The sequence below is a fragment of the Amblyomma mixtum genome, chromosome 2 (genome assembly GCF_055824585.1).
Source record: "Amblyomma mixtum isolate Tamu chromosome 2, ASM5582458v1, whole genome shotgun sequence".
NCBI classification, from domain to species: Eukaryota; Metazoa; Arthropoda; class Arachnida; order Ixodida; family Ixodidae; genus Amblyomma; species Amblyomma mixtum.
Window position 1 is genome coordinate 236,503,952 of NC_143013.1, and position 18,259 is coordinate 236,522,210.

At 47.6% G+C, this 18,259-nt stretch overlaps 1 protein-coding gene across 1 annotated transcript in view; it reads left to right on the top strand.

The window, feature by feature from the left end:
- LOC149363025 (sucrase-isomaltase, intestinal-like) overlaps nt 1-18,259 on the top strand; it is a 42,768-nt gene that overhangs the window by 11,681 nt on the left and 12,828 nt on the right. Inside the window, exons 7-13 of the mRNA XM_089573335.1 lie at nt 65-190; nt 1,578-1,706; nt 3,422-3,493; nt 12,321-12,428; nt 14,210-14,300; nt 15,801-15,921; nt 17,111-17,291. Of these exons, the coding sequence (XP_089429461.1) occupies nt 65-190; nt 1,578-1,706; nt 3,422-3,493; nt 12,321-12,428; nt 14,210-14,300; nt 15,801-15,921; nt 17,111-17,291 (828 nt within the window). The remainder of the gene's footprint in view (nt 1-64; nt 191-1,577; nt 1,707-3,421; nt 3,494-12,320; nt 12,429-14,209; nt 14,301-15,800; nt 15,922-17,110; nt 17,292-18,259) is intronic.

An 18,259-nucleotide genomic window follows, 5' to 3' on the forward strand; every position in this document is an offset into this window, starting at 1 on the left:
TCTTCTGTGCTGCTGCAGCTGTTACTTTCAAACCACGTCATGCATGACAGTCGACCTGTTTCAGCTAGTTGGAAGACCAGCCATGCCTCCGCTGTGGGCACTGGGCCATCACGTGAGCCTTCATCCTAGTGTCTCCCTGTCCCGTGCGGGGACCCTCCTGGAAAGTCTCCGTGCTGCAGGCATTGACGTGGTGAGTGGACACGCTGCACAGTGCGCAAAAGTTGTCGCACGGATCATTCATGTTCCTGCAGCACATTTACAGAGAGGTTTTTGTCTTGATGGAGACGGCTCTTGTTAGAAAATAAGAAAACGTGAATTTGTGTGGGTGTATGAGGGACACTTCGCAAGCATTACGCCGCTTTAAAATGTGGGGGTGACTTAAGGCGTGTATCCACATTTGATCTGAGCCACCATTGAGCTCATTCCTCTCCGGTACCATAATTTTCTTAATCTACCGTGTCTCATAAACGCGGTAGCGTTTATAGGCCCCATTACCCAGAAAATCTGGCGTCGGCGTTGGCGTCGCGAGCGAAAAATCAAGAACATGACTGTGGCCGGCGGTGCCCAGAGAGCAAACTAGAAGACAGGTGGGCCACTTAGGTCATATGACCTAGCGATGTCATCGCAACATGTCCGTCGGATAGTGAGCAAACTGGCCACCTTGGCAGGTAGCAGTTAAATTAATGTTCAGTCACTCGTGAAGAGCAACCTGGGATACACACGGCTCATCACTGGGAGCATCTGCCATCGCAGGATATTGACGCATCGCTTAACCGGTGCATCACTGCGCCAGGAGGGGAATGAGGACTCCCAGGGATCTACGAATGTAGAGAATGACCTTATGCACACATGGGGATTAACTCATTACGCTATCGCCTCATACCCTCAAGGCGCGTGTCCCTTCCAATATTTTTATTCAACTATCTTGATTTTTCAGGACACGTACTATTATCGGTCTTCCTTTCCGATTCCTCGTTTCAATGCGATAAGTAACTCGTACGATATGTTTCATTAAATAAATCGGAATTCGTCAATAAATACTGTTTTCAACAGGTGAAGGTGCAGATATTTCGCTCTAGATGGCTGTCCTTAGCAGGATTTATTAGTGTAAACCACCAAAGAGAACACTGGAAGTTGTTGCCATTAAGTTTCTTATGGAGCAATAAGTCGGAGGTTTTTGATTAGGCTGTTTGAGCTCTTGCGACGAAGGTAATATTTAATAACTGTTTTTTCGCAACCACCGAGTGTTCTGTCGCGGCTTCAGTTAATATGAAAGGTTCATTGTAGGACGGGCATGATGGAAAGAGCCCAGGGGATTTAGAAATAAAATACTTTGTAGTGTTCACCATAGAAAGCTTAATAGGGTAATTATTTTAAAGATAATTCATTCTAAAGCAGAACAAACAGAAGAACAAGCAGAAGGCAGAAGGACAGGGTTACGCTAACGACCTCAGTATGACTAACATCAAATGCCCTCTGCATACGGTGTTTCTTTTCACTGTCTCGTCGTGATGCCTGTACATGAATGGGAGGTTGCAGGACACTCATTTCTGTTCTCGTCTCTTCTTTTCTTCAAGGCAGCACTGCACCTGAATGAGGGCTTCTCAAACGGACGGACGGATGCGAATGACGTAAATGTACTCAAAGAAATTCGAAAGCTCCAGCAGGAGGTGGAAGATTTTGGCATAAAATTCCTGCTGAGAGCCGTGAGTATGATTGATCTTGTGCTCATAATTCAAAACCGCGGGGTCTATTCGCAACACCGCATTAAGATTACTTAGCCTTCTGAAGCCTACAAAGCGTTATGTTCCGGCGTTGCTGTTGGGTTGGTGGTTGAAAGCGCCGGCACCGTTGTAAAATTTACTTCTCTATTTTAACTTGCCGAGTAACTGCAAGATATGGTCGAAACTGAACCTAAATAGAGCTTTCTTGGTTAACTGAAAGCAAGGTGTGTTCCGTGCTATTTAGGAAATCAACTTAATCAGGAGATGAAGAAAAAGTAAAGAATAAATCCGTTTTTTTTTTTTTTGCTGATACGTAATCTCAAACGTTAACTGAACTGAAAACCAGATACATAGTACTCTTTTTCGGCAGATGGCTGGCTTTTGCGCGAATGCTGGTTACTGTCGCCTGAAAAGTGTTTGCGGCTTTGATTTTTTTGAAAATGATATTATATTACTGAGTTTCGGTCTCTTCCTCCCTAAAATGTTCTGGTAAAAATGAGTAACTATGTAGTCGTCGAGAACGCGCAAGTAAAAAAATGCACTGTATGACCGGCGAACGCCTGTCTGAGACAGCTGCCTCTCGAAGACATTGGCTTGCAGGATGCTGCATGTTTTACTTCGCTGGTTCGGCGTGCTGAGCGTGTCGACCCGGTAGCCATGCGATAGCGTTAAAACCCTCACAGTGACAGACCTGCGGCGCGGACTGTTTAGGGACGCTAAATACTCTCTTTTGCAAACGTGATGCAACTGTTGTTGTTTAGCTCTAAAATGGGGCGCATACAAACACAACATTGAAATTCGAGAAACTTCACACGGCACTGCGGCTTCTGAGCGATGTGGAGAGGGAATAATAACAAACACAGTACTACACGCCGCCAGCGATTATTGGGTTTCGGGGGTCAGATTTTACCCTCCCCCCTTATAGGGGAAGACAAGGCTGTCAAGAGCTCAGTATTGAAGAACGATGATAAAAAAAGAAGTTAAGTTTAGTTTTCTCTAGAGTTGAGCAAGCTGTCACATGAGTGAAAAATACTGACTGGACTATTATTGAACTCGTAACTCGAATTTTTTAGCAAGTCTGTGCAGGTGTTTTCGTTTCCCGTTATATTGAACACCACCCCCGTGGCGCCACCATCGACTAGCCCTCCTCTGCAGCCCACGGTGCGAAGCGCGCGGTGTTTCGAGACCCTCCTCGGCCGGTGCGTTTCGCGGCAGCCACCGTAGACGGAACATGCCTTATTCCCCCGCTATCTCAGTGCCCCCTTTCTACCGAGGCTGCCCTCTTCCTCTTTTTTCTGTAATAAAATCCCTTCACGGAGGCTACCGACTTCCCCTGGTACGAACCTCCAGGAGGTTACGAACTCCTTCAACCTTAATCACACCCCGGTTACTACTACTACTTGCTCCAGGTCTAGAGCTCTTTCCTGGCATGATGGCTGTTTGTGTGGGTGCCATAAGGCAAATTTTTTTGCGAAGACCCCTTCTTTCCGAATAATGCCAATTACAGATCCGGAAACCCACTCTTCGCCGTCTCCCGAGGGTCTTAAAAGTCCCGCATGGTGTGCTTCCTAGCAGCATCCGACGGTCCACCGTAGAACCGAGTGCCGCTGACCTCAGCGACGCCTATCTATTTGAGACTTTTAACTGTTGATGACGTAACAGCTTTAGTAATAGATCTTCTGGCGCGCCTCTTTCAGGACCCTGTCTCTCCACTAGCAGCCGGAACAGAACTTCCGTTGGTATGGAATGACGTTCAGGAAACATCCAATGTGAGTTTTCATTTTATTTTTACGACCTATTAAATTTTTAACCTGTCGCTGTGACAGACGGGTTCATTATGACTACAAGGATGAGTAAGCAACACATACTTTCCCTGGTGCATTCAACGTGAGAATTTTGGGTATATTTGTCATCCAGCTGAATTCTCAATGGGCTTTAGGTATTAAACATCCATATGCTTCAAGCGATGTTGGCTTGAACTCGCATCCTCTACCAACAGCTGCTGCTTCATTGACTCATTCTTAAAATATCTGATGTGAATTTTTTAGATATTTTTTTGTGTATTGCTTACTTTACCAGCTAGTGCTTAGGACGAAGACATGAGAGGAAAAATGAAACAACGTATGAATCGAGTCTAGATTGGTTGATCCTTTTCCAAGAATATCTAAGAACCGCATTTCTGTAATGGGATTGTGTAGTGGGCTACTTGGTTCGATTCTGCACTGATTTCTGAGTATGAAGCAGATTTAATCGGAAAAAGCTTTGGCATCAGGGAAAACAGCAAAACCTTCAGCGGCCTTCACTTGATCAAAGCGATTTAAGAGAGGGAGTTGTTGGCTGAGTCGGTCAATCATGTTATATTATATCATGTTATGTTATATCATGTGCGCAGTATAAGGTATAAGGTACTGCGCACATAGAAACAAGGACGAAAAGGATGCATAACAAGCGCTTGTTGTGCGCCTTTCTCGTCCTTGTTTGTATGCGCACAGTGCCCTGTGTTGATGACGACCACCGCGAGCTTTCCCAAGAGCAATCGGTTACAATTCTTGAATGGGAAAAGAGATTGGTTCAGCCTAATGAGTGGTAACAAAGAAATCGTCCTGAAACGAGATCCTTAGTGTATGAAGATGTTGTTTGTGTAGAGATGTTTAATTAAAAGAAAAAGTACACACAAAAAGCCTTACCGCGGAATAAACAGCCACCCTCACTTTCGTCGTCAAAGGTGGCCGGCTCAGTCATGACACGCGCCCACAAATCGCCGTTCTTGTGTCGAGAATTCCGTTATGTGGATGCGGATTTCAATCTAGATCTGCAAGTTGTTTGGTTGAAACAAACCGGTGCTAGCGCCGAAGGAATAAGTGTGAAATTGCGAAGGGCGCAGTGATTTTAGCTGCAATGAAGACATTAAGGGCTTAGGAGTTGTTTTTCCGGCTTCCTTGAAGGCGTCTGTTATCTCTGGTTTATAGCGTGGAAGCGACGCTTTTGGCTGTACGCTAGCTGCTGTAGATTACTGCTTGCCTAAAGGCTTGTTTCTCAACTCTTCTACTCACGCGTATGCCAAAGCTAACTCCACACAACTGCTGCACACTCAAAGAAGGAACAAAATAACCTCTTGCATCATTCACGTTACAAAACAAGGATGCATACTAACAGCTGCATTTGCCCTTTCAGGCCGAAAACTGGGTATAAATGTATAGGGTGGAATACGTGGCACACGTGTCATTAGCCCAGAGATACAATGATGCAAAGCTACCATTTAGCGCTTGGTCACATTTCGTGACCGCGGCTGGCTACAACGTGGGTTTATTTTTGTGGTCATTGTACTAGCGCGCAAAAAAAAATATGTAACAGACACAGAAAACTGCCGTCTTTCAGAGAATGCGCACAACTACTGAAAAGTCAATAGGTCAAAGAAACAAAGAAACACCGAAGAAGAAGGTGGGGCGTTATTTGGTAGATGTCTGAACGGAAAGTGAATCATTTTTTTCTTGTTCGGTGTGACAAGATCTCAGTTCGGCCTTTTTGTAAAGAAAACACAAATATAGATTTCAATTGGAAGGAAAAGATACTAAACGCAGCTTTAAACCGAGTCTCTTAAGAACCTGTGCATGCACATGAAAAAAAAATACACCGCGATTTTATTTATCCCCATAACGCTGCGTTTAGAAATAAGCTGGCATTAAAAATAAAACTAGCCACGTTCGTGGCTGCTCAGCATGTAAAGTGACGGTGTAGTGAAGTGTCCTTATAGTAAAAAATATTCAGTATAGCCCTAAAGCATCAACTGTTATCGTGTAAAGACGAAGTCGAACATTCTGTGCAGCGGCGGCAGTGCCATCGCTGCGCGTGCTTTGGGCTCGTTTTGGCTGACCGCAGACTGTTGCCGCCCTGCTCCTTTAATAAGGTCCCAGTGCCTTTAATAAACCCCCGTCTTACATTTGGTGGAGTCGCCGGGTAACGATATCGGCTCTGGAGCTCCGTAACCGCACTCTTCCAACACCTGCTATGCCTGTGGACACCCAAAAGCAAGCCGTGCAAGCAGGCCCACCGACTGTCATCTGTGCCGGCTCCCTTCGCCAGCGGGACCCGGCTGTCTTCAGCGGAACAGATGAGCAGGACGTGGAAGATTGGATCGCGTCTTACGAACGTGTGAGTCTCTATAACAAATGGGACGACGAGACTAAGCTAAACAATGTCATTTTTTATCTTACCTGTGTCGCCAATTTATGGTACCGCAACCATGAAGGGGACGTTGGAACTTGGTCGGCCTTCAAGACGAAGTTCCCCGAAGTGTTTGGTCGCCCAGCCGTCAGACAACTCCGCGCCGAACAGCGCTTGCGTGAACGGTCGCAGCAGGTCGGCGAAAGCTTCACTAGCTACATAGAAGATGTAATCGCCCTCTGCAACCGAGTGAACGTCAGCATGCCGGAAGCTGACAAGATAAAGCAGATCCTGAAAGGTATTGATGATGACGCCTTTCAAATGCTGCTAGCGCGGGACTTGCGCACCGTTTCAGAAGTCATCACGCTGTGCCAGAGCTTCGAGGAGCTGCGGAAGCAGCGGGTCCTGACTCTTCAGCATTCAGCTCATGTAGTCACTTGCTGGACTGACACCCGCAGCTGATAACTCCTCTCTGCTGCAGCAAGTCAAAGACTTTGTGCGTGAGGAGGTGGCCCGTCAGCTTTCTCTTTTGCCTAGCCCTCAGGGGTCGCCACCATATTTGGCCCCGGCTCTCCAACATGCTATTCGCGAGCAGGTTGCTGAGGCGCTTCCGTCCGCCCATTCACCATCACATGTCGCTGCTCCACTGACGTACGCTGACGCCGCTCCCAGACCTGTCGCCACGCCTCTGAGTTATGCAACGTCGTCCCAAGACCTGCCGCCCGTCCACTGACTTACGCCGAGGTCGTTGCTCAAACTCAGCCGCCTACGTACCCTACAGTGTCAGTGCCCGTACCAGCGCCGGCACCTTATATGCGACCCTCTCCACGAAGCCGAGATCCCTGGCGCACGGCGGATAACCGGCCTATTTGCTACACCTGCGGATTGCCTGGGCACGTAGCCCGCTATTGTCGTCGCCGTCTCCCAGTCTCGACACCGCCGGCCGGGTACTGGCCTCCAGCGCGTCAGTACTCTGCGTCTGCTGAGCCCCGTCCGTCGACTCGTCCGTTCTCCCCCGAACGCTCACAACTTGCCGATCGCCGTTCCCCTTCGCCGCGACGCCGCTCCATCTCTCCGATGCGTCGTCGACCTAATAGTTCTCAAGAGGAAAACTAGATGCCGCAGTTCCTGAGGCAAGAACTGCGTTCCCGTCGAACTACCAAAGACCTCAGCTGTCACCTGCGAACCTGATTGACGTTTCGGTCGAGGGAATTTCTGTCATGGCCCTTGTCGACACTGGCGCCGCAATTTCAGTAATAGACGCACAACTTTGTCGCCGCTTGAAGAAAGTTAAGACGCCAATTGCCGGACTCTCGCTGCGCACGGCCTGCGCTCAGTACATATACCTAGCATTATACTTTGACAGTGCTCTTTCATGGAATGATCACTTGTCCCACGTTTGTAAAAAGCTCCGAACCGTCTCCTGTGTGCTTTACAACATCAGGTACTACATGCCGCTTTCAATACGCAAAGTTATCGTAAACGCCCTTGGTTATAGCATACTGCGCTATGGCATAACGATTTATGGTCACTGTGCAGTTCGCTGGAAGTGCAGGATTAATTCTCTCCTACGATCTTTATTAAAAAATATCGGCTATGATTTAGGCCTTCCCTCCAATTCTGATCTCTTTAAGGTATTTTCTCTACCTGATTTTGATCGCCTTTTGATGGAAACGATCGTCCTGAAACATTTTTGGCTTAGTGACTATAAGATTCCGTATGTTCCCACACGGTCTCTTCGACCGAAGGAACCTTTTTGTATTCCCCGACGGTCTACAAGATATGGAAGGCGTTTAAGAGATTATTACATTCCCTTTCACTTTAACAGGTTACCTCCAAGTGTTCGCCGGGCAAAAACTAAATACAAAATAAAAAAGATGCTGCGATACATTAATTAGAGGGTTTACGACATCATGCATGTGCTTTACCACCTGTCAAGTAAATCTTGTGATTTCATTGGTTACTGCTGTATTTATTGCACTGATCTGAGGTATTGTCATGCCACTTTGGTTTTTCTTCCTTGCGATTTAATCTGATGAGGATTTTTTTCTTTCCTTCATGTAACATGAGTCTTGTGTCTATTTTGTTCTCACCGTCATACTAATTTGATGTCCGTTATTTTGAATGTGTTTTTTTTTGCCTGTGTGTATGTCTGCGCGGTTCCGCTGCCTGTCGGGCTCTGCCGCTCAAGCCCTATGAGGCTTTGGCAGGCCGGATTTCTGTACATTTTTTTAAATATTTGGCGCAATAAAGTATTATTATTATTATTATTATTATTATTATTATTATTATTATTATCAAGCCGTCAGCAGCTTGCACAGCACGAGTTTTGATTCAGGACGTCCTATATACAATCGAGTTCGTCGTCCTGCCGTTTTGTTCCCACGATGTTATTTTGGGCTGGGATTTCCTGTCTCGTCATGCTGCGGTCATAGATTGCGCTCGCGCTGAAGTCGGATTCTCTGCCTTGCCCCAATCGCTGCCGGACGCTGCTCTCTCGTCGCCATGTATTAAAGCCCTCGTCGCCGAAGACATCGACCTGCCTCCGTGCTCTTCCGTCCTTGTGCGCCTCTGTTGTGACCCTCTCCGTGATGACACTGTACTTTTCACGCCCGCTCATACTTTTCTCCGCCGAAAGTGTCTTCCCCTGCCCTACGCCGTTCTATTTCTGCTGGCCTATCCGTACTGTGGGTCTGTAACCCGTTCTCCTGCCCTAGTGCTTTGCGCCGTGGCGAATGTGTCGGCAGTGTCCAACCCATCGCGTCTATTATAACCCGTGAGGAGACTGACGAAACATCGCACATCAATCTCACTGCGCTCAGCCCACCGTCTTCTACGCCCACTCCTTCCTCTACAAAACTGTTTCTCCGCTCCATCGACGCAGATCTTCCTCCGCCGCAGCGCAAGCAGCTTCTCCACTTGCTCCACCAGTTCAGCGCCTCCTTCGACTGCCATCACAGCTCCCTTGGCCAAACCTCGACTGTCACACATCGCATCGACACAGGTGCCCACGCTCCTCTACGGCAGCGCCCCTATCGTGTGTCGACAACCGAGCGCCAAGTCATTGAAGATCAAGTCGACCAAATGCTCAAGAGCGGCGTCATTCAGCCCTCAAGCAGTCCTTGGGCTTCGCCAGTTGTGCTTGTCAAAAAGAAAGACGGCTCCATCCGTTTCTGTGTAGACTACCGTCGCCTTAACAAGATCACGCGCAAGGACGTATATCCCCTGCCACGCATCGATGATGCGCTAGACTGCTTGCAAGGTGCCGAAATATTTTCTTCTTTGGATTTACGCTCCGGGTACTGGCAGGTACCCATGGAAGAGGCCGATCGCCCCAAAACAGCCTTTGTAACCCCTGACGGCCTATATGAATTTACTGTGATGCCTTTCGGCCTTTGTAATGCTCCTGCCACCTTTGAGCGGATGATGGATACCATTCTGCGTGGGCTGAAGTGGAAGACCTGCCTCTGTTACCTCGACGACATCGTCGTATTTTCGCCTGACTTTGACACTCACCTCTCCCGACTGAAGCACGTTTTGACCTGCCTCTCTGACGCCGGCCTTCAGCTCAACTTAAGGAAGTGTCATTTTGCCGCCCGCCAACTTACCATTTTAGGCCATGTTGTCTCTAAGGACGGTGTCCGTCCGGACCCGGCTAAACTTCGTGCTGTGGCTGCGTTTCCTCGACCTACTTCTATCAAAGATCTGCGCAGCTTCCTGGGTCTGTGCTCCTACTTCCGTAGGTTTATACGCAACTTTGCCTCAATTGCTGCGCCTTTGACACAACTTCTGTCGGGCAGTTCCGATCTTTCTCAGTGGTCCCAAGTTTGTGACGACGCCTTCGATTCTTTGCGCCGTATCCTCACCTCACCGCCGATACTGCGCCATTTCGACCCAAACGCACCTACCGAGGTCCATACTGACGCCAGTGGGGTAGGCATCGGCGCCGTACTCGCACAACGCAAATCTGGCTTCATTGAATACGTCGTTGCTTATGCCAGCCGCACAATAACAAAGGCTGAATCTAATTACTCGGTCACTGAAAAAGAGTGTCTGGCGATAGTTTGGGCCCTTACCAAGTTCCGCCCTTACCTCTACGGACGCCCGTTTGAAGTCATGACCGACCACCATGCGTTATGCTGGCTTTCCTCTCTGAAAGATCCATCCGGTCGCCTCGCGAGGTGGGCCCTTCGCCTCCAAGAGTACGATATCCACGTCGTGTATCGTACTGGCCGCAAACATCAAGACGCCGATGCTCTATCCCGCTGCCCACTTCCAGCCAATATTTCCAGCCTTTCCGCCTTCGACGCCTCCTCACCGCTGCTTTACATCAGCGCCATGCCTTCCTCGCAGCGTGCCGACCCATGGATCTCTTCTCTTATTGACTTCCTCACCAACCCTACGGCTGGTTCGCCTTCGCGCGCTCTTCGCCGCCATGCTTCCCATTTCTCAATACGTGATAACCTCCTTTATCGCCGCAACTACACCTCAGACGGCCGCAAGTGGTTGCTAGTTATTCCCCGTCACCTTCGCTCGGAAGTCTGCGCCCATTTTCATGCTGACCCGGAGTGTGATCATGTCGGAGTGTTCAAGACCTACGATCGCATCCGACTACGATATTATTGGCGTGGCATGTACACATTCATCCGCAAATACTACGCAATACGCAATACGCAATGTGCAATACGCAAAATTCATCCGCAAGCATTATTAAACTTCTCATTATACGAATAATTAAAAGAGCTGAGAACACGCTGTTCTCGGGTGTTCGCATTGGTGGTGGGCTTGTAAAAGACAGAACTTTAGCACAAGAGAGGAGGAGGAGGAGGAATAAGAGGAAAGGCAGGGAGGTTAACCGAAGAATAATCGGTTTGCTATCTTACACGGGGGCAAGGGGTTGAGGGGATAAAGAAAAAAAAGAGATGGGAGAGTAACGTAAAATTTAAGTCACATGGAAAGTCAGCGTTCGTGAAGTCACGGCCTGTCATGCAGGCCAGAAGTCGGCAAGAAGCGGAGCAGTGCCTTTGAAGCCTTCACCGCCGACGATCGCCGCGGCCAGTGGCCGAAGATCTTCATTTCAGTCAGTGGGCGTGGATCTAGACGCTCCAGCGCACGGCTGAGAGCCTGCCTTTCGACACTGTAGGCAGGACAATCACAAAGAATGTGTGATATAGTCTCGAGCACAAGAGAAAGCTGTGAAAAACTAAACCGAACATTCAGAATCGAAAACAGAAGTGGTTTGGTTTGGTTTGGTTTATTGGGGTTTAACGTCCCAAAGCAACTTAGGCTATGAGAGACGCCGTAGTGAAGGGCTCCGGAAATTTCGACCACCTGGGGTTCTTTAACGTGCACTGACATCGCACAGTACACGGTACATCGCACAGTACATCGCACAGTCAACAACTGTGAATCCGAAAAAGGCGTTGTAAGATGAATACAAATAAATGAGGCTGCGGTGGATGAAATGAAAGCACACTATTGGTTCTTATATTAAAATATTAAAAAGTGGTTGGTTGGTTTATGGGGTTTAACGACCCAAAGCGACTAAGGCTATAAGAGACGCCGTAGTGGAGGGCTCCGGAAATTTCGACCACCTGGGGTTCTTTAACGTGCATTGCCATCGCACAGTGCACGTCGAAGTAATGGGTCAATGGCAATTAGGCCAAACGCGGATATGTGCGCTAGCATAATGTGTTTCGGTGCTGCACTCTTCTACCTGGTTAAGGTGGTTGTTGGTGTGCGTGTTCTCTCATGCAAAAGTGATAGGAGAACATGGTAGCACCTGCCAAAGCACCTGCCTTGTGCCACCGCTCCACTGCTCACGTACCCACTGGCAACACCTTGGCAAGTAAGCCACCCGGTGGGCAGGTGAGCAGTGGCGCAGTGGCACAAGGCAGGTGCTATGGCAGGTGTTGCCATGGTGGGACTTGGGTTGCTTGGGTTGGATTACAGCTAGGCTGCTCTTCCCGAGCCGCCCCTCACGATTGAATAGGTTGCTGCTCGACACGCTGGGCAGGTAACCACACCACACGGTGGGCAGGTTAGCAGACTCCCCCAAAACAGACAGACTGACGGACGGACGGACGGACGGACAGACGGACGGAGGGATGTGCGAACGGGTGTACGGACGGACGGACGTGACGAACGGACGGACGGACACCGAAATGCGGGGAATGGCCGCCATAACTGCTAGCACACCAAAAACTGTTGCTCACATCAGAGTGACTGCGGCCATTCTATGCTAGAAGATGTAAAACGTGACACAAGGCCAGGTGTGCTTCACCGCTTCCAATGCCCATTCCTCCGGCAAAAAGCGTGTTGTTCCGGATGGCACAGCTATAAATGTTATGCTTTCATTCGCCACATGCTTACTGAACCCGATGTTCTCTCATCTGTTCGGCCTCTGTACACTTCATGTGCTCATCTTTGCAGACTCAGAACCACACCTTCGTTGATTTTACGAGCCCCGACGCTGAAAAGAAGTGGGAGGAGAACTGCCGGCTGCTCCAAGAGAAGACAGGGTTCGATGGGCTTATACTGGCAAGTACACATATAACGCTTTGATCAGCGTGAGGGAGACAGAAAACTAATGACGGTAGCTCTCACCAGTGCTGTCACTTTGATCGAAAGTATATTAGCAATAAACTGTGTTTTGATGAGTCACTGAGGCTCTTGTGGAGCCGTATTAAATTCATGAGAGTTCTGCGCTCTTGTCGATTTTCTGGAATAACTGGTCATGAAGATACGCGTTTTTATGACCCAAGGCAGTTGGGTCAAACAGCGCCATGAACAAGGTGTTTTTGGCGTAGAGCAGATAGGGTCTTAGACACAGTTTACAGCGCTAGCTGTTAAGGGCATGTTTCCAACTCTTGTTGCATTTACATTGTCTGCGTAACACCGTGTCACTCTGATAGGTCAGCATGCAGTAGCGTCACTCATGACGTAACTGCAAGGCACCGCGCTTATTGTCCAGCATGCAGAGAGATGTCACGCAAGAGACCACTAGAGCGTGGCATGGCAACTCGCGATGTTTAGTAGTCTGGAATCGATGACATCACGAGCTCCCTCGCCGTCACGTAACGCTCACTGGGCCATAAAGAAGATTAATAATGAATAAACAATATTGCATTCAGCTTCGCGAATGGCTGTTGGTGAACCTCTAGTTACACAGTGGCAAGCGTTCTGTGAGATTTAGGAAGTATTTTACCCTAGATATGATTAGCTTCTGGTCAGGAGGAAGGACTGTAGCTACTGGAAACCCGCGGATATTCCGCGGTACAGGAGATGGAACCCTACACCTACCGCCCACGCGGATGATGCTCAAATCACTGTGGCAACGCTGCTGCACTGCTGTTACGTTTAATGAACTTGCAAATAGGGCTAACATTTGACACATTTTGACGGATCATGGCACGGATACCGTCTGATAGCTATATTTGTAGCGGGAGAAAATGAAAGTTGTTTCATATATCTTTGTTAAGTTCTTTTGCGGGTTTGTTTATTCGTAGGACAATCATGACGGTACTGTGATTGTAGTGGTAACGCATGCTTCTGGGTTAGCGTGTTATGTTAGCATGCAAAATTTGTGTTGCATGTTGCTGGAGCCTACAGTGGTTAAGGTAAAAAAAGAACTTAAATTACATATTGCTATTTAGAGAAAATCAGAAGTACTTTTTATCCACTGACAGAAGGCGAAGCTTATCATCACGAAAAAGATAGAAAAGGGAGAGAAATGAAGGAGAGAGAGGCATATGACACACCTACGTTAACTAGTCCTATCCGCCATTATTCAGAGAGACAGGCACCACAATGGAGGTCTTCGGATTATTTCGGACCAACTTGAGTTCTCCAACTTGCACTGACATCGGGCAGCACGCGGGAATTTTCGCAATCGCCCGCATCAAAAATATTGCCGCCGCGGCCGGGGCTCGATCTCCTTACCTCTTTGCTTGGCAGTCGAACCGCCACAACTACAGTGCCACCGCGGTGGGTTAAATCGTCGGGCTTTCAAGTCCTACTACTCGGTAACGCCCTTTCTTGTGCGCTCGGTCTAAAAACGTAAGCCGGGCACGAGTAATTGCATTTTCGGACTACGCTGTCATTGCACAACTCTCGAAAACCACTTGAAAGGATAAGGACCACGATCGGAACCTGCTTTCAAGGATTGAGCTTAGTTCTGTGAATTCCACACATCGCGACTAGTTGCCTGAGTGCCATGGCTATGTGATGAGGACAAAAACACAATAAAGTGAATGCGCAAAGAGCAATTTTAGAAAAAAATAGGCCAGTTTCATAATACTTATGGCGTGTTGTTTCTCAAGGACCTCAACGAGCCAACTTATCCACTCGATGCCAATGGAACGAAGACGCAGTGTCCAAGGAACAAGTGGAACTACCCTCCCTATGTTGTGGGTACGTGCACTGCCACCGCATAGTGATGTTGCTAGCTGAAAGCAGGAAGGTTGGCAGCGTACAGACAGGCCGATATCGGCACTGCCCTCTCTCATGACTACGCACGCATGCGTTCAGTCATTAGAAATCAGCATACTTGGCACAGCAAAACTTTGAAAGATATAGTTCGGAATGATCATGTGCACTATGAAAAATGTGTGTAGCGCATTAGCACCGACAACCGGTTTTCTGGAACAGTGCTTTTTCTCAAATCTCTTTACTGTAGCCGTTGAAGAAACCTGAAAAATGTGTGGCGCAGCATCGAAGACTGCCCCATGTAGGCGATATTGTCCTGTTGACATAATTAAGGTTAATGAAAACCAGGGCATAGGAATGAAAACAGGTGAGCAAGGCTTTAAACCGTGCTTTCCTTAGGCCGCTCTAACATTACTGCGCTATCATTTGGTGTTTGTTTTAGCAAACATTATTGTCCTGCTTTTTTAAAAATTGGGTCGTTTAGATTAGAAAGCTGACGCTCCAACACACTAACCGGGGCAAGACTAATAGGCGACCAAAGAGCGAATCCAAACACGCAACGCATGATTCAGGTAGCCCTATTTATAGATAGGCGCTGTGGGCCGTAAGCATGGATGGGTATGGGAGGAACGCGAGGCTGCAGGTAGCTTGCTTGCGCTTTGCGCTTTCGGCGGAACATGCAAGCTGTGTTTGTAGAAGACTAAAGAAAGCGCTTCAGTTGCATTCAGTGCAATCTATAGCGATGGCTAACCATAGACAATTGACCACGTGACATACGTGTTGGGAAAACGGATGTGTTTAATTTATTGCTGTAGCTGGCAATACAGTCCGCATGACGGCACCGCTACTAGGCGACAACTTTTCTTGGCAATGAAGGAAAGGCTACAGAGGCGGAGCGCCCATAAACATGCTATTGCGCCGAATATTTCGGCCTCACGACTGTGTGCCTGGCGCGTTATTCTCCGAGCGGCAACTTCATTCTATAGCTTGAGCAGCTGGCGCCATCTTTTCATGCTTCTTTTAATTAGACGTACATAGCAAATTTGTTGTAAAAAAGCAAAATGTTTTCTCCTCAGTTTTAACGTTGAAATTTGGCGGTTAAGTTACAAGCATGGCTTAAATAACGAATATTGACAGTATGATAAGCTTTCAGCGAAAACCAATGCCTGCAAGGGGAAACTATATTCGGATGCGGAAGAAAAGAAGACTTGTTTCGGCTCCATAGTTTCCGCTGCACTGCCCGGAAAGCTGTTGCGGGATATATAGAGTGGACAAAGAGAACTGGTACGTACAAGGAGGCCAGTTACTAGTGTTATGGGGTAGTGTTCTGTGCGGACCCTGATCTGTCTCCACCCCATGCGTGTACCACGTAGCAGAAGGGCACACTTTCAATGTCCTTGTCCTTGACCAAAGTAAAGACGTGGATTACGCTCTTTTCATTATCGTTACGTATGCTCCGTCTTACGGGATATCTAAACGCGACAGGTCAACACTGGGGAGGAGGACTGTTCGACAACAGCTTGTGTGGTCACGTGAATCAGTCTGCGGGCATCCACTACAACCTCCACAACCTTTACGGGTATCATCACGCCGAGACGACGTGGAAGTGAGTAGGCTGCACTCATGATTTGATTGCTTTAGAGTACTGGAGAAAGTAGGGTCACGTATTTGATCACATATCAAACCATGAATATAACAACTAGGAAATTGGGATGGATTATAGGGCTTTGTCCTAACACAAGGAGTCGTGCTCACTACTGGTTACTGTCTGAGATGCTGCTGAACATTTGATATTTCAACACAGCTTTCCAATATTACTATTTTCAGAATTACTCCTTTATGTCTACGCTTCTATTCACGCGGTGGTTTGCGCGCCCATTGCTAGAAACCGGTCGTTATTTCCTTCTGCTCGCCATACTACAGGCTCTGCAAGATGAGACTACAGGAGATAAGGGAAACTTTTACAAGTGTCGTCTTTACAACTTCCCTGAGTGATATGCGCTGAAGGGTGTGAAGCAAGGCTAAGCGTTTAGCTATGATTATAAATTGCCTTACAGTGCACTCTGCAGAACAGGGTCGCTTTTGTTGAATGAATTTTGAATCCTATGAATTTATAACTGTCTAATCAGATAGTGGAAATTCCGTCGAGTCAATATGTCGATTAACGAGGCCGCATTAATACAGTGCCTTCACGTTGCCAGGAATTCGGGACAGCTGTTTAGTTCATTTGTTTTCTTTTCGCGCTGGACAAGAAGGTAACGGCTGTATATTTTGTTAAGAAATACACGGCTGCAGCTAAGGTCCGTTCAGACTTCCTCTTTATCTGTGGGGTGTATAATTAATGGCGTGTAGCCCTGCGATGGAAGAGAAGTTAACCGTGATGAGAAAATATATATTTTGGGAAAGAAGCGATGGGAGCTGTAGACTCTTCACAATTTGTGTTCTTGTCACCGAAAAAAAGCTCTAATGTCCGTAATTGACGCTGATTGTTGAAGTTTTGAGTATTTTTGTAACACAGGTTAGGCAAAACATCGACACGTCACTACTTATGATGTGTGCGGGAGGTCACCTTGAACTTAAGTCCTATGAAAAAAGAAAACAGTTCATTATGTGCGCAAGTAGGTGCACCAAAGTTTGACTTCTCTAGTTGAAACGGCATAGGTCGCAAGGCTTAGCGGTGCAAGCTAACAGCCGTATCAGATTCCTAATAATGTACTGTCTTTTTTGTCCGCGCAACGTAGTACTTGCAGCGCAAATGACTTGAATTCTCGATCTGGTCCTTCTAATTATTTCAGAAGTCTCCTTAGCCTCAACCCGCAGAAAAATGGATCCCGGCCGATGGTTTTAACACGTGCTACCTTTTCTGGCTCCGGGTCTTTTGGCGGACACTGGTTCGAAGAGCCCGAGTGCAGCTGGGACAGCCTACGCAAGGCCATCGTGAAGGCTCTTGAATTCTCGATGTTCGGAGTTCCAATGGTAGGGTGTTGTTGCTATGTGCTGTCTTCTTTTGAGGCATTCATTAACAGCGTACAATCCTCGAGGAAGTGGGTCGCGAAGAGCAAACACTAAAACACGACTGATGCGTTTAGCCTGCCTGAAGCGCATTCTTCGGCACGGGCCTGCGATGTAATGGGATAAGGCATAGGTGACCACGCGACAAGTGGCGAGAATAGCTAATTAGATAAATGACCGTATAGTATAGCAGAGCTTTCTTTATGCCTTGGTAACTAGAATATATGTGATATGGCTGGTCTCCCCACACAAGAAAAAAGTCTTAGAACGATTGGCGTTCTTTCAAAGTCTAGTTTGCGATAATTTTTCGTGGGAGTGCTGAAGACATTTAGTAAATTTGGCAGAAGTGCCGATTGCAGCGTATCGCGATTTCTAAGTACGATTGATACTGATTAACTTTTGCCCCCCCTCCCCCCCATCGCCTTCTCTCGGCGGTAGCTTTTAAGCGACGAACTTAAGTGAAGTTACATAATAAGTAAAGTCTCGAAAGTTGTTCTTACAAGCAGCGCACCACTTTTCGATGCATATCTCGCAAGTGGCGAAGTACTTCGCCTAACGGTGCACTAGTGTGCACATGCTGTAGAAGAATAATGAGGGCAAGTATCGACAACAGAACTGGTGCGCTGTGCCATATCGTTATGGTCACATGCCATAGAATATCAGGCTGTTTCAACACTTTAAAGAGAGACCCGAAGGGTACGTTACTTCGCATGTGATCAAGAGGTCACTCGTTCAGTGCTCCGTTGGTTTCGCGAAACTGGTGTCATAATTCTACAACTCATGCAGAGACGACAGGAAACCAGTCGCGGAAGTGTATCGCAGATGGTGGGACCTATGTATAAAAGTAGTCTGCTCCTGAAAAAATGCAATTTTGATCACTTTATGATACATGTATTGGACAGCCCTCGTTTTGCATGTCAATTCTGCTGAGA